Source organism: Manis javanica, chromosome 18 (genome assembly GCF_040802235.1).
Source record: "Manis javanica isolate MJ-LG chromosome 18, MJ_LKY, whole genome shotgun sequence".
NCBI lineage: Eukaryota > Metazoa > Chordata > Mammalia > Pholidota > Manidae > Manis > Manis javanica.
In genome coordinates this window covers 14,165,235-14,181,185 of record NC_133173.1, presented here as the reverse complement: position 1 = coordinate 14,181,185, position 15,951 = coordinate 14,165,235, and the positions used below count along the sequence as shown (strand labels likewise).

At 37.3% G+C, this 15,951-nt stretch overlaps 1 protein-coding gene across 5 annotated transcripts in view; it reads right to left on the bottom strand.

The window, feature by feature from the left end:
• The window catches only part of LRRC28 (leucine rich repeat containing 28), a 130,568-nt gene extending 114,631 nt beyond the window's left edge, over positions 1-15,937 (bottom strand). For 3 of the 5 annotated variants that reach the window (XM_037000578.2, XM_037000575.2, XM_037000580.2), the window contains exons 1-3: positions 15,806-15,937; positions 12,016-12,243; positions 735-775 (exon numbers count right to left, since the gene is read on the bottom strand). In XM_037000578.2, coding sequence (XP_036856473.1) covers positions 735-775; positions 12,016-12,183 — 209 coding nt within the window. In that variant the 5' untranslated portion in view covers positions 12,184-12,243; positions 15,806-15,937. Of the gene's footprint in view, positions 1-734; positions 776-12,015; positions 12,244-13,111; positions 13,196-15,522; positions 15,726-15,805 lie in introns of those variants that run through there. The other 2 variants (XM_037000577.2, XM_037000576.2) reach the window with 2 other exon arrangements.
• Between the last annotated feature and the right edge of the window lie 14 nt (positions 15,938-15,951).

Below are 15,951 nucleotides of genomic sequence, written 5' to 3'. Positions count from 1 at the left end.
ACCACCTGATGATGTAACTGGCCTGTTGCTTAGCCTACCGCTTCCACCCCTTTAGGCAATAAGCTATCATTGCGTTATACAGAGCTCGGCCCAGTGCTCTGCATGGAGGCAGAGACGCTAGTGCTCGACCTACCACCAGGAGAACAAGCCGGGTAATAAACCCTTTCACCCCAAAGAACGTCTGTTGTCATTTTCTTTGGGTCACACTGAATCTATAGTGAACTTGCCAGGGGCTGAAACAACAACATGCAATTACAAAGAAATGAACTGCAAAGAAATGAAAACTTACTCAGAAAAAAACATGCACAAATGCCCAGAGCAGCTTTATTCATAATAGCTAAAAACTAGAAACAACCAATATGCTGAGCAAACAGCATTACATCCATACCATGATATGTAATTCAGCAACAAAAAAGAACAAACTATTGATACATGCAACAACCTGAATGATCTCAAGGAAATGCTGAACGAAAAAAATACATCTTTCATCTTCACTACCTTGAGGTGAGATTTTTAAAAAAATTAAATGCACACAATAAATACTTTAAAATACCGCTTGGGTTTAGCACAACCATAGGTCACACCATGGCCATGACATCAAAAAATAAGAAATTAATAAAATTATATTAAAACCATTAAAGTTGTAATAAAGTCATTAAAATTATATATCCTATTATTTCAAATAACTTAAAATTATTTTCATTGAAAAAAATTTTTTGAATAAACAGACTCACAGTTCCACAAGGTTTGGGAGCTTCTGAGCAAGGTTTTCTGGCTGAAAATTAAAAACTCAGAATTAAATTTTATTTTTGAAAAATGTACAAACATTTTTAATTAGCTTAAAACAAAGTACAATCTTCCTGAGGGGTGAAAATTTAGAGAAAATAATGTGAAAATAATAAATCAGCAGGTCTGGAGCAGGATTGGGTTTTTATGTTTACATAGCCTACACTACAATTTAAATTATGAACTCGGATAATTAAAATTAACATCTCTGAATACAGAAAACCTTGCATTGCACAATCATGGAAGACATTTAAATGTTCTTAACAGACACAGACAGAGGGAAGAATGACAAGTGACAATGGAGCCAGAGATTGCAGTGATGCAGCTAAGGACCATGAAGGATCACTGGCAGCGCCCAGAAGCTAGGAGAAAGGAACAGATTCTCCCTACCCTGCCCACACCTTGATTTTGAACCTCCGGCCTACAGAACTGCGAAAGATTAAATGTGAGTTGTTTGAAGCCACCTAGCCTGTGTAACTTGTTAAAGCAGCCCTAAGAAACTAATACCATAACTGTTTTGCCAATGGCTTTCAGACCCGGGCAAGTTTGCTATGGATTCAATGTGACCAAAAAAACTGACAGCAAAACGTTCTTTGGGGTGAAAGGGTTTATAACCCGACTTGTTCTCCCAGTGGTAGGTCAAGCACTAGCATCTCTCCCGCCGCCTCTTTAGTCTTAATGGCTTGAACTGCTGCATTGGTTTCAGTTGTTGCCATAGCTCCAATAAGATCCTATTTGGCTTCCCTTCTAATTTCCTTCCATCTACTCCTGTCAGTCCAGGTGGCAGGTCAGTCACTAAAATCCCTTTCACTCAGAGCGAGTCTGCATGCAGCAAGCTGGTCTCTGCCTCTGGGCCCCTCTGTCTGCACAGCCATCACACAGCCGTCCTCTGGGCCTCTCTGCACAGCAGTCCCACACAGCCATCCTCTGGGCCTCTCTGCACAGCTGTCCCACACAGCCGTCCTCTGGGCCTCTCTGCCTGCACAGCTGTCCTCTGGGCCTCTCTGCCTGCACAGCTGTCCTCTGGGCCTCTCTGCCTGCACAGCTGTCCCACACAGCCGTCCTCTGGGCCTCTCTGCCTGCACAGCTGTCCCACACAGCTGTCCTCTGGGCCTCTCTGCCTGCACAGCTGTCCCACACAGCCGTCCTCTGGGCCTCTCTGCCTGCACAGCTGTCCTCTGGGCCTCTCTGTCTGCACAGCCATCCCACACAGCCATCCTCTAGGCCTCTCTGCCTGCACAGCCGTCCCACACAGCCATCCTCTGGGCCTCTGTCCTCAGTGCTGCCACCACTTCATCCTCTGCTCTGCTCTCCTGCAGCCATGCCACCATGTCGCACCCAGAGCAGCTCTTTATATAGAGTCAACAGCCATGTATTGCCCACAGGTGTGCAGTGAGCTAGTCAACCAGGGCCAGGTGAGGATCCTGGCCACAGGAACTCTCATTTTATCCACAATACCCCCACCCCAAAACTCCCAAATCATGTTCAAGAGAAAAAATAAGGGAAATCCCTAGAGGCCAGAAACCAAGCCCTAACTAAGCTGAGGATAAAAGAGTAAACTGGAGCTCAGGTGTCAGATCTGGCTGCAGGTCCTAAGTTTGGAGTAGGGATGAAATGTGGCAGGGATAGGAAATGAGCTTTTGGGAGGGGAGGGAAATAGATCTAAGTCTCTTTCACAGTCAGCACCCTGGAAGCACTGGCCCTTCCATGAAAAGAATCCTAAAAAGTTCCACTCACAGATCAAAAGCAGGCTTTTCTCTGCTGGAGGCGATAGGTAGGAGAAAAAGCTTTCGTAAATAACAGAAAGCCTGCATCACACACACCATGTGCACAAACACACACACACACACACACACACACACAAGTGCCACAAAGGGTTCAAATTTACACAAGATAAGAGCTAAGACTGAAGGTAAGGTGCAGAAGTTAAACATTTTTTATCATACACTCAAACATAAGCTATAAAACAAAGAATCAGGGATGGCTTTTTAGAAAAAATTAGGTCTGGCTTGAGTCCTGAAGGACAAATAAGACTTATAAGATGTTGCCCTGGGGTGGAGAGGAGGACAGTTTGGGTTAGCTTCCTAGGCACAAGAAGCAAAATATGAAAAGGTGAGAGGGAGGTATATGTTTGGGAAACTGGAAATATAATCTACTCTGCTATAACTCTCTAACAGTATTTCTGAAGAAATCTGACATTTCAAAAAGTTCTGTTACAAAAGCAATACGTCAATTGAAAAAAACTGAAGTGTTGAAGACTAGAACATTTTTATGTTTGTAAAAAAGTTGATTTTTCATACAGAAACTTAGTAACAGTGATTATCATTAGGAAAAGAACTAGGGTCGCTATTCTCCACCTATTTTTGTGTCATTTGAATTTTTAACAATGAGCATGTTATGTCTTTAAAAATTTTTTTTAAGTTAAAAAAATGTGCTATGCCACTAAACTATGTTTTCTACCTTTATCTTGCATCTACCTACCACTTCAGCATTTTATTAAAAATAAAAACAATAATAATAATAAAGGGAGAAATGTGGGATCAACATATAAATCAAGTATAAAAATCAAACGAATATTCATATTTGACCTGATTGTGTACAGTTCATAATGCGTGATCAAAACCGAAAGTTTCTGTGATGAATGCCCTTGTACTGTTCACCATGTAAGAATTTATTCACTATGTAAGAATTTGTTCACCATGTACGAACTTGTTCGTTATGCTTCAGAAGATTGGAGACTGACGAGAATTAGGCTTGAAATGGATTAATGATTGTGCATTGAGCATTGACCCCCCTATACAGAATTTTATTGTTGTTAACAACCATTTGATCAATAAATATGAGAGATGCCCTCTCAAAAAAAAAAAAAAAAAAAAGGAGTGCTTAGAATGATCAAATTTCAGGCCCTGGAGTGGGGTAGTCCAAAGAATATTTGGGGCAAGCGGGCATCATTTCAGCACACCCAACCTCACCTTGATAGAAACCAACCCTTAGTTCCATGGATCTCTGCAAAAAGGACTTCAGAATTGAGCTATGGCAACAGGCAATTGAAGGTCACAAACTACTTTGCAAATGTTTGGGGTTCAATAAAATTCCAGATGTATTTGGCCCTGAGTAATTTTATTTTGTTTTTAGATCCATGTGTGTTTTAAAGAAAATTTTATCCATTAAAAAAAAAAATGTGCTATGCACAGTAAAAACTGCTACATAATGAGCATTCAATCATACTATATGCAATTTGGGTTCTAAACATTCAATAAGAGAATTGGCATAAACTAGGTATGTCTGAGCCATACATTGGGTATGAAAGTGTATAACAATTTTTGCAGGGAGTGGCAAGGAATAGATCATCAGAGCTGGTATTTTACACTATGGAAAAACTTAAAAAAAAAATCCTGAGCACAATGGAAATCCACTAGTTTAAATTAAACTAGGAAATGAAATGATTTTCAGACTGGCATACTGATATCCTTACTTACCAACAGTACCCAAGCTGCTTACCATACTTTTATAATACTAAATAGCACTGAATATGAATACTGTTAAGTCAGCAAAGCATCTACTGAGTACCCACTTTTGATAAAACCACTTGTGTTTGGTTTCCACATGTTAAAAGCTGGGATTCTTGTTTTCCATATATTTTGATGTAATTATACGCAATCAGGTCCTTCATGAAAAGTCTCTCCTCAGGTGTACTCTGGAATCTGTTCAGATCCCCAAAATGTTTCTCTTAGTATTGTTGTTTCCTCTAGCAAGGAGAATATACACCCATTCACAGGCATACATACAAAGCATCCTGGGCAAACTTGAAAACTGGGGGTTGGGGGCCTGGGGAAGCTTAACAGTTATTCCTCTAAAAAGGAAGGACTTATCCATAAAAGAAATGCTGTTAGACCCTCATCTCGTTTTATCTGTTACAATCAATACCATATCTTGCCAACTCACAGGACCCGTGGTCGTTCTTTCTGGAGTCAGATAGTAACATACACTCTCCACGACAAACTAGTTAGCTCTTTTGAGCTATACAGCTTCACACACAATTAAGCACTGAATATTTTATGCTGCTAACAGTGCATCACTATGTCTTTGTTAACGGGTAGGTACTGTATTGTTATTTTTAAATAAGCACATTGACCTCGAGAGAACTGCAGTTCATTAGAAATTTGGATTAAAAAAAAAATTAGAACCTGCCCCCAAAAGCCTGACAAATAAGCAGCCCATTACATAGGCTGTGGCTGACACCTACTGGTGTTCTGTAATATCATTCCGTTTTCTCTGAGCACATTTTTCAGCAATGTAGCTAAACAGTATGAGGGAAATGTAATTTAACTTTTATACTTCCATAGTTTATGTAAAGTGAATAAGAAACTGGATAACTATATATAAACACCAAAAGTTTTGTTACTATGTGGGTAACTATGTTGTAATGTTGGAGTATGATGCCACAGAAGCTCATTTACCTTGTCCATTGCTTTAGTCTATTCAGTTTTAAAATGTTTTTAAATTTTAAAATCCTAGATAAAAAAGTCTTAAAATGCCTCTCAAAACTGTTATTATTTCCTTCTTTTTTCACAGTTTTGACACATAAGTTTCAATAGATAAGTAACTTGTATGCCAATTCCCTGAGTATACATACTTCCTACTAAACCACTTGAAGATTGTTTTCTAAATTAAGCCAAAATTCTCTTCATTCAATCTCACATCATCATCTAGCTAAACAATTTTTCTTTATAAATAATGTGAAAGTAAATTTTAGCAAGCAAATTTAGTATAAAGTTTACCTCAAATTCTGTTTTGTGTTTGTATTTCTAAAAAATTTTTGAGGTATAGTTGACATAACATTAGTTTCAAGTGTACAACATAGTGATTTGACAACTGTTATCCATTATGAAATGCTCACCATGGTAAGCATAGCTAACTCACCATACAAAAGTAGCACATTATGATGTTCCCTATACTGTACTTTTTCATCCCTGTGACTTATTTAATTTATAAAAGGAAGTCTGTACCTTTTGATCCCCTTCACCTATTTTGCCTATCCCCCAACCTCTCCCTCTGACAATCAACAGTTTGTTCTCGGTATTTATGAGGCTGTTTCTGCATATTGTTTGTTGTTTACTCTTAGCATTGTTTTCTTAGATTCCAACATACTAGTGAAATCATGTGATATCTGTCTTCCTTTGTCCAACTTATTTCACTGAGCATAATACCCCTGAGGCCCATCCATGCTGTTACAAATGGCAAAATTTTATTCTTTTTTATGGCTGAGTAATATAATTGTGTGTGTATATATATATATACATATCACATCTTCTTTATCCATTCATCTATCAACACTTAGGTTGCTTCCATATCCTGGCTATTGTAAATAATGCTGCAATGAATATAGGGGTACACCTGTCTCTCCATATTAGTGTTTTTATTTTCTTCAGGTAAATACCCAAAAGTGAAATTATTGGTTTAAATTTTTTTTTCTTTTTGATGAACCTCCATACTGTTTCCACAGTGGCTGCACCATTCTATATTCCCTCCAACAGTGCAGGAGGGTACCTTTTTTCCACATCCTCAACACTTTTGTGGTGTTAGTATTAGCCTGACTAGATTCTGATTAGTGTGAGATGGTATCTCATTGTGGTTTTTATTTGCCTTTCCTTGATTAGTGATGCTGAGAATCTTTCCATGTGCCTATTGGCCATCTATGTCTTCTTCGGAAAAATACCTATTCAGTTCCTCTGCCCATTTTTAAAACAGATTATTTGCCTTTTTTGGGTTGAGTTGTATGAGTTCTTTATTTTGGATATTAGCCCCTTACCAGATATATCATTTGCAAATATATTCCCCTATTCTGTAGGTTGCTTTTTCATTTTGTCAGTGGTTCTCTTTGTTTTGCAGAAGCTTTTTTGTTTGATATAGTTCCACTTATTGACTTTTACTTTTGTTTCCCTTGACTGAGAAGACATACCCAGAAAAAAATTGCTAAACCTGATGTCTAAGAGCTTATTCACTATGTCTTCTTTTACGAGTTTCATGGTTTCTTATATTTAGGTCTTTAATCAATTTTATTTTTGTGTATGGTGTAACACAGTGATCCAGTTTTATTCTTTTGCATGTAGTTGCCCAGTTTTCTCTATTTTGTATTCTTGCCTCTGTTGTAAACTGACCATATAAACATGGGTTTATTTGGGGGCTCTCTATTCTGTTCCATTGATCTATGTGTCTGTTTTTTGTGCCAATACCATGCTATTTTGATTATTATAGCTTTATAGTATAATTTGAAACCAGGAAACATGATACCTCCAACTTCATTCTTCTTTCTTAAGATTGCTTTGGCTATTCAGGATCTTTTGTGATTTCAGACAAAATTTAGGTTATTTTTTCTAGTTCTGTGAAAAATGCCATTGGTATTTTCGTGGGGATTGCACTGAATCTCAAGCTTGCTTTGGGTAATACGTACATTTTAACAGTACTAGTTGTTCCAATCCATGAGCACAGGATGTCCTTCCATTTGCTTGTGTCTTCTTCAGTTTCTTTCGTCAGTGTCTTACAGTTTTCAGACTACAGGTCTTTCACCTCCTTGGTTAAATTTATTCCAAGATATTTTATTCTTTTTGATGCAATTGTAAATGGGACTGCTTTCTTAATTTGTTAGTTTGCTTTTAGTAGACAGAAATGCAACAGATTTCTGTATATTGATTTCATATCCTGTATCATTTCTTTGATCACTTTTGTTGCTTCCAATGTCAAGGCCTTTGCCCATGATTTTCCCTTTGTAAAGTTCTTCATTAATGCCTTCTTGCCCTTCCAGTCTCAATTAATGTCACTCCCTAAGAGATACTCTTCCTGATCCCTAGAGTAGGTTAAATGATCTATGTTTGCAACCAAATCAGTAGTCTGTACTTATCAAGAGTCTAGTAATTACTGTTTAATATCTGTCTTTAATATCTACTGCCAGAGTGAGGCTCCCTGAGAGCAGGGTCTACATCTGCCTTGTTCACCACCATGAGTTTAGGGACGGTGAGTGGTATGCTGAGGTACTCCTTAAGTATGTGTGAAATGAATGAATGCCATGCTATGATAGTTTAAAATGCATCTTCTTGATTTTGTTTAAAATGATTGATCAAGACAAAATGAGGCAGTCAATGAAATACATGTATTAAATATACAAAATTCTTATCCAGAAAAGATCCCAAAGAACAAATCTAACATTGTAAGCTTATTAGTTTCATTTAAAAAAAATATTCAGTAGCTCCACACTGCCTCCAGAATATGGTTCTAACTCCCAGGGAACTAAGGTATTTAAGATTCAACACGACCCACCCCAGTGTTGAATTCCCATCTCTGCTTTCTCTCTTGCTCCTCCCCCTCACAAACTCTGTCAGGTAGTGTAAGTTAGTGGTTTCGTAGACAGTTCATACAGTCCCTTAGAAGGCAAGATGTAGACTGAGTGACTCCCACCCACCCCTCCCCTAAATAAAAGTATCTTCAGTTGTATCTATTTTACTTATTGAATTTGATGAATAAATGGTTGAGTTGAGTATGAAAACATTTACTAGATCTGCACATCCAACCCCTAGTGGGGTTTTATGTAGAAAGTACCAATACACAAAGCAAAAAAAGGGAGAGCTCTGGATTAAATGAACACTCTACTGCTTTGTGCCCCCTCTTGGACCTCCCCAAATTCCTCACCTGGGTTCTGCTTAAGAATGCTGAGGCTATGAAGAACACATAAAATCTTTCCTCTAGGGAGAACAAGTGACTAGATTTGTCCCTTGAACTTTATGCCACTGAGTCTTAGTTTATTTTTTCTTTAGCTGGGATGTCAACAAGCGAAAATTCCATTAGAGTAAGAATTTGTTCCATGATGTATCTATTATCAGTGACTTGAAGAGTACTGGCTACACAGTAAGTACTCAATAAATACACATTGAATGAATGATACTTTTCCTCCTAAGCTCTTGTCAAAGCAAACAGCATCTTCTTTAAAAAATCTTCTATAATCTTGCCACACAGAATTTAACTATTTGTCCTACAAATGTTAGGTAGTAGGCCAGGCAATGGGGATACAGAACTTGCTGCCCTTGAAGGCTCTCATTCTGAAATTTTTATACCTGTATGATATGATAGTCCTTATGCTAATCTATTTTATGTTTATTTATTTGCTCAATAACTTTGTGAATACCACGTGACAAACACAGAACCTTTATCTCCTATTCTCTTATTTATCTTTTATCACAAAAATCAGAGATTTAATAATTCTTGAACCGCATTTAAATAATTACAGAAAAATTATTTAGAACATTTTTTAAGATAAATGTTAGGAGCCATAATCATAGTATTTTCTAACTACTTCTTATTCACCTATTAATTACAAAACTGGAATCCTATATAAATTGATTCATATTTTGTTAAAAAGTTTTAAGACTTTTCAGTTATACAAATTAATGATAATATTACATAATGAAATACTGCTAAAAAGTACTTTAAATATAAAATGTGCCTACCCTTTAGCCCAGCAATTCTACTTTTGAGATTCGATTCTAACCACAAACACACATGGTCATACAAAGATGTATGTTTATCTCCTGGACTAGAGGATAGTAGAAATGAGAATACCATGAAGTGAAAAGAGAAATTTCTAGAGAAACGTGTATAATGATTCCATTTGTTGTTTAAAAAGGAAAAAATATAGAGTGTATAATTACATACACACAAGCAAAGGAATGGAAGGACACAATCAAACTATTAACACTGGTTACTCCACACTACAGAACTGGATGCGGAGAAAGAGAGATGACTACTTTCCATATATCCTTCAATGCTGTTGAATATAAGAGCATATATCATTTCTGTATTTAAAATATGAAAAACTTACTCTTTTAAGTGTACAAAAAGGCTTTTCCCTGTGTCTTAGTTTTAATATGGGCATTCCCCAAGTTCTGAGCATCTGACATACAAATGTAAACCACTGTGTTATACCGAGTGAGTTGAAGGAAAAAAGGAAGAAAGGCAGAGGCTGTGCATTAGTGAGTTGAAGGAAAAAAGGAAGAAAGGCAGAGGCTGTGCATTAGTGACTTCTTTTCTCACAAAAGGCTTCATGTGGTGAGAGGTGGGTGAAGCAAGGAGAATGTTGAGGACAGGGCATTTAAACACAAAACAATGTTAATAAGAAATAATAAAACAAGGTGAAAATGAAAATTATTGGCAGGTTCTCAAGCTTCTTTTAAAAAAATGAAGGTCAATTAACCCATAATGTGTATGAGATACTCTATATTTCCCATAATGTGTTTTTGGCCTTTGGATAGTATTACACTTGTAAGTCAATTTCTACATACTAAATCTCCTTTAGGAAATACACTTAATCGATAATACCAACAAACATTCCAAATGCCTGAAGTCACTAGCTTAGAGCAGTCTAGAACAAGTTCTGTTTCATTTGCTTTCAAAGCCTGTCCAGTAAGCCACTCTCTGACCCTACTGGATGCAGGCAGGCTGTCTTATAACCACTAGTCATGGAATGAGATGACTGCTATTTCCCACATCCCTGTTACATGATACCTACAAGGCACTTTACAGTTTAAAAGCTCTTTGATACATGAATCAAAATGTTCCACCTAAGAGAAAGCATTAAATTAAAATGCATATACCTATCATTATAAACATATGCAACAATTCAGTCTCTGATGAATAAAAAAGTGACAAAATATGAACTTGAAATGTATGCTTATAAGCCAATTTGAGTAACACTTAAAATTGTATGATACCTAATATGTTCATAAGTAGAAAACTGCAACTGAGAAACCACCACAAAACTAAAAATACATCATTTAGAAACAAAAAAATTTAACATTTAAAAGCGAAGGTCAGTTTCTTTGAGTAAAGTCTACCTCAGTGGACTATGACCGATAGTTAAAAAGTAATCCACTCACTTTTTCTTTGTACGTCAAAACAAACAAACACAAGAAATCTAGACTATAATCGTTGACAAGTAATTTGTTATACCACTTCTTCCCTAAAGGGCAAAAAAAACACTAGGTAAATATGGTTGCACCTCATGCAATGATGATTTTGCAAAAAGAATTCATATAACTGTGTACAGATTATTAAAGCTTGAAAGCATTGTCTAATTCAAAAAATCTGACTAGGCACTCAAAATAACATATATGCCAAGATGCCACACACTAAACATGAAAGATGTAATTCCTTTTATATCCAGATACATTATAGCAAAGATAAAACAAATTTTATAATTCTTTCTACCCATTGTAGGTATTTTACACAGATTAAATAAAATTTATTCCAAAAATAAAAAACACTGCATATATACAAAGCCACTAAGGTTTACTTTCAGTTATTTAGGAAAGTCTTATATAGAGAAAGAAATGAAGAATGGGTCAGTTCACAATGAAACAAGACATTATACATCACTTAAAATGAGTAAGAACTAGAATCCAAGTGTAAGAAAAGGCCACATAAAGCAAACCCATCTATAACAGAAACCAAATTTCACAATAGTGGGAATATAAAGTTTCATTCTCTTGAAAAAAATTTTAAGTAGTTTTAAAAATCTTATTTGTAACAAACAAAAGTGAGGTTACAACTATGTGCTTATGCTTAAAACATAAAAAGAGTGAATCAAATGTTGCTTTTCTGGCAACTTTTTTCCAACAAATTGCATGACAGACCAAATCAAGATCATTTGACTTCTGCAGTGCAATCATAAAGAAGGTTTTTTGGTTTTGGTTTCCAAAACATTCAAAGGCTCCATCAAGTTTCCCAAATGCCTGTCTTAATATTTTAATCTTCAAATAGTTCTTTTTAAATGCCTATAACTCAAAGTCATCCTTGTTGGTCTTTCTCTTCTTTACTTTTTAACTGGTCCACTGGATATTTTAACAACCAAAAATCATCTAGGAAGCTTAATACACAAAGAAAGCACAAGCCCAGAGAGACATACAGGCTAAGTGCAGAGGGGTTTAGAATGGAGACTAATTTTATTAGTACATTAGTCAATATTCTGCTTTCCTACACAACCACTCCTGAAACCTCATAACTGCAGGGTACTTGGATAATTTCTCAGCTATTGAGAACCCCCATTATGTGTATTTGCATCAACTGTTTATATGTAACAAGAGGGGATATACATCTTGGTCTGAATATCTTAGGATGTGTACAATATCTTGGTCAGGACCACATTAAAAATGATTTTTTAAATGCAATATAATACTGTACCAAGGTTGTGAGAGAGTTCCTTTTCATATAGAGTCTCTCCAAGTACTGTAGCCCCTCATCTTTCAGTAACTCCAATGGGAAATGGTGCAGATTCCTATAATTTAAGAACAAATTCTTGTGCTTTTCCAGCCTTGCCACAGAGATCGTCTTACAAAGTTCAGATGCCATGACTGAACATATCCCATCAGGCACACCACAGCACTACATCTTGTCAAAATTGGTCCATTTCTAAAGAGAATAAGAAAACGTAATAATTATAATGCTGCTTACAAGCATTGCCAAATACCAGTTAGCACAGAGAGCTATATGCAAATACTAAAAAGTTATACATTCAAGTTTTTTATTCTTTCCTAACAATGAAATTTGTCACACATATTTAGAAGATTAAAATGAATAACTTTAATAAAAATACTGCTTAAGCAATATTTACTACTTAGCAGAAACAGTTCTAATTGAAAAAATAGTTCTTGAAAGGAATAGTCCTGTTCTAAGAGAGACCATTTTCATAAATGCAACCAAGCAAGAATTTAAAAATCAGATATAGCAAACCCATTCCTTTCTTAAATTACTTCATTTTGTATTTAGCTCAAGGTATTTAAAAAACATTTTAATATATTTTAAAACATCTAGATCACTTACAACTTCATTTGCTTCACTTCATATATCTAAATATTGTCCTGTATTCTAATTTTTTCTCTTTTATGTCTATTTTGTCTTTCTTCTTAGCTTGGCAGATTATCCAAAGTACAAAGAAATAGATCCAGGAACAATTTTATTTTATCATTTCAAAGAAAGGAGAAATACTATACTAGGGAATGACAACCCTGTGTTACTCTATTATAATCTCTCTAGGCTTCAGCTGCCTAACATATAAAATGGAGATAGTAATTTATTGGTAAAGGCCAGAACCCAGAACAAATTAAATCCCTTCTAGCTGCAAAACTGATAAGGGTAGGGAGAGAAGTAACATTGCCATCTTATCAACTAGGCACAGGGCAGAAACAAACTTCAATCACTTAAAGCAAGATGAAACAGAGCTTCAATAATCTGTCCAAGGTCAAGCAGCTCACAAGGGATAAAAGCAAAGATTTTTTACTTGGGATTGGCGAGGGGGTGTCCAGTGGATTTCAAAGCCTGGATGCTTTACATATACACTCCCAGGATTCCACAGGATACTAAGGAAATGCCAAAACATTAAAAAGAAAATAAGCTTCGTTTAAAGATGTTTCCTGGGCATCCCTTCTCAATCTCTAACAGAAAATGCCTTTCAAAGAAAATTGTTTCTCTTAATAAAAACTATTTTCACTGGGAAGTAACCCAAGTTAGTGCAAAAATGTAGTGACATAAGCTTTTAATAAGCAGTTCTGCAACTTTTTGGTTATTTTCTATTATTTCCAAACTCTAATTCCTAGCTAACGAGAGAGCACTTGCCATTTTATACAAAAGGGCAGAGAATATGGAATATTTAATAATATCTCCAATGCAGCAAAAGAATCTAATGCTTTCTTATTCCATCTACTCATTTACCTATTTTTATAAGAAATCTATGATTTTGAAGAAGATACTCAATCTCTATACATCTTTATTCCTTCTCAGGTAAAACAAGAGGAAGTAGACTAGAAGTAACATCAGTGATTCTGCGTGGAAAGGGACACTTTCTGAGAAATTACTCACTTAAGTAGCAAACTAGAAGTAGTTGAGATTTCTCACAAGCACCTCAAACTTAACATTCAAAAAAGAGCTTTTGATTTTCATCACTAATATGAATTCTCCCCAGTCTTTTCCAGTTAGTAAACGGCACTCACCACCATCCATCCAGCTATTCAAGCCAGGAAGTTGGAAGTCATGAATAATTCCATCCTTCCATTCACTAGCCACGTCCCGTTTATCATAAGCCCAGTGGTCTGCATCTCTGAAATACTTCTCAAAGCCATCCACCTCTTTCCAACTGTCACTTTCATCTCCTGCCTGGCCATCTCGGTTACTGGTCTCCCTGTGTCTGCTTTAGCCACTTGCCAATGCAGTACTCACTTAACAGTGAGCCTTTAAAAACGTAAATCTTATTGTCTCCCTCTACCTCTCTCAAGTAATCTGGCTCCCTAGTGTACACACATCCTACTAAATGAACCCTTCAAAAGCTTATTTAGAAAATCAAACCCTTACCAGGCACTGAGGGCTCTTCACAATCTGGCCTCACCCACTTCTCCAGCCTTATCTGGCAGCATTCTCCTTGGCTTCTCACCAAGCTCCTGGGCTTTTCTAGTCCTCACAAGTACCAAACCCTTCACACTTGCGTCTCTCCTCTTACCCTGGAAAACACTATCCCATCATTCTTCAGGTTTCACTGTAAAAAAGACCACCACTTCCCTATCCAAAACTAAAGTGTTCTCCCGTATTCTTTCAGAGAAACGCAACTCTTTTTCTTTGTATGATTTCTCACAATTTGTAATTATATACTTATTGGTATATCTGTCTATTGTTACTCTAGCCAAGAGACTATATAAGCTTCTGAGGACAAAGATCTCTTGTATACTTCCCTCTATGGTAGCACAATATCTAGCATAAACCAGGCCCTCAAACGATGAATGGATGAAAGCAGAGTATGTAATATTGCAAAAACAGATTTTTTCATTTTCTGATCTAAGGTCTGCTTAATACTATATAATGCTAAGTGTTTGTTATGTACCAAAAAGATACCTAATTCTTACAACTCTGAATTGCAATAGACATTATTTAACCCATTTTATAGATGAAGAAACAGTTTCTCGGAGGGTAACTTGCCAGAATTCCAATCCAAGTGAACTGACTCCAAAGCTGGTTGCACTGCCAGGCCTTTCATGCACTTCATAGGGGCCTGTGCTTCTTCCCTTATCATTTAAGTGGTATACAAAGCTTATACAAATGTAAGCCGACAAAGCAAAACTATTTGAAACCCACACTCACAGATGGAAGGTCCAATAAGAGAATTCAGTATACCCTGACGGCTTTCCTTCTGAATCGTGATAGCTGGGATTGGCTGCCTTTAAAACGTCATCATACCCTGTTGAAATGTATCTTGCTACAAAGGCAATTTGGTAAGATAAAATCTACACAATGAAATCTGAAAGCTGCCAATAATAAATAATGCTAATGATTTTCCAATATGCATTCGTTGGTAATATACAGCCTTTACCAGGGTAATTTTCTTCCACCAATTCCCTTTACTACCTCTTACCTAGAGTTAAAAGTAAATGGTATACTTAGTATTAACCGTATACAAATACACCTCCACAGGTTTTTAATATACACCAATCCACTTGACTTCCAGCTTAAGAATATTTCACACAATTGAAACAGTGTTTAAAAGGAAAGGAGTCCCTCAGACTGACTTCCATACTTAATTAAGAACACTCACTCTTAATTTCCGAATACTGGAGATGAGAGTATTAAAAACTGTTCATTTAAAGGCTTAGTAAAAGGTTATTTTCTAAGGACTAAGAAGATCTGGCAGAAGTCTTAGCAACACACCTGCTGTTTCATCCAACTTAACCAAATACTAAGGTCTTTACGGTTTGGAAGCAGCGAGCTCAGTGGGCACGGATTTCCCAGACACGGTTTTAGGGATTCTCCGGCCGCACAGGGTGAGGAGGGCCCTGTAGCGGTGGCGACCCACAGCCCGCACCGCTCCGCTCGGGCCGTGGTCCACTCGCCGCGGCGGGGCCGCTTTTGCTGGGGTCGACCAGAGGGCTGGGGGCCCGGCCAGGGGACTTCGCCACGGGACCCACCCGACTCGGCGGAGACGCGTACTCACCTCAGCGCCCGGTGAGCCAGCGCTCCCGGGCGCAGGCTGCGCAGGACAACGAGCGGAGGGACGGCGGGCGGGGCGGGACGGGGCGGGGCGGGGGCGGGAAAAGACGCGGAGGGTGAGGAAGGGGCGGAACCTGCACTACCGAAGGC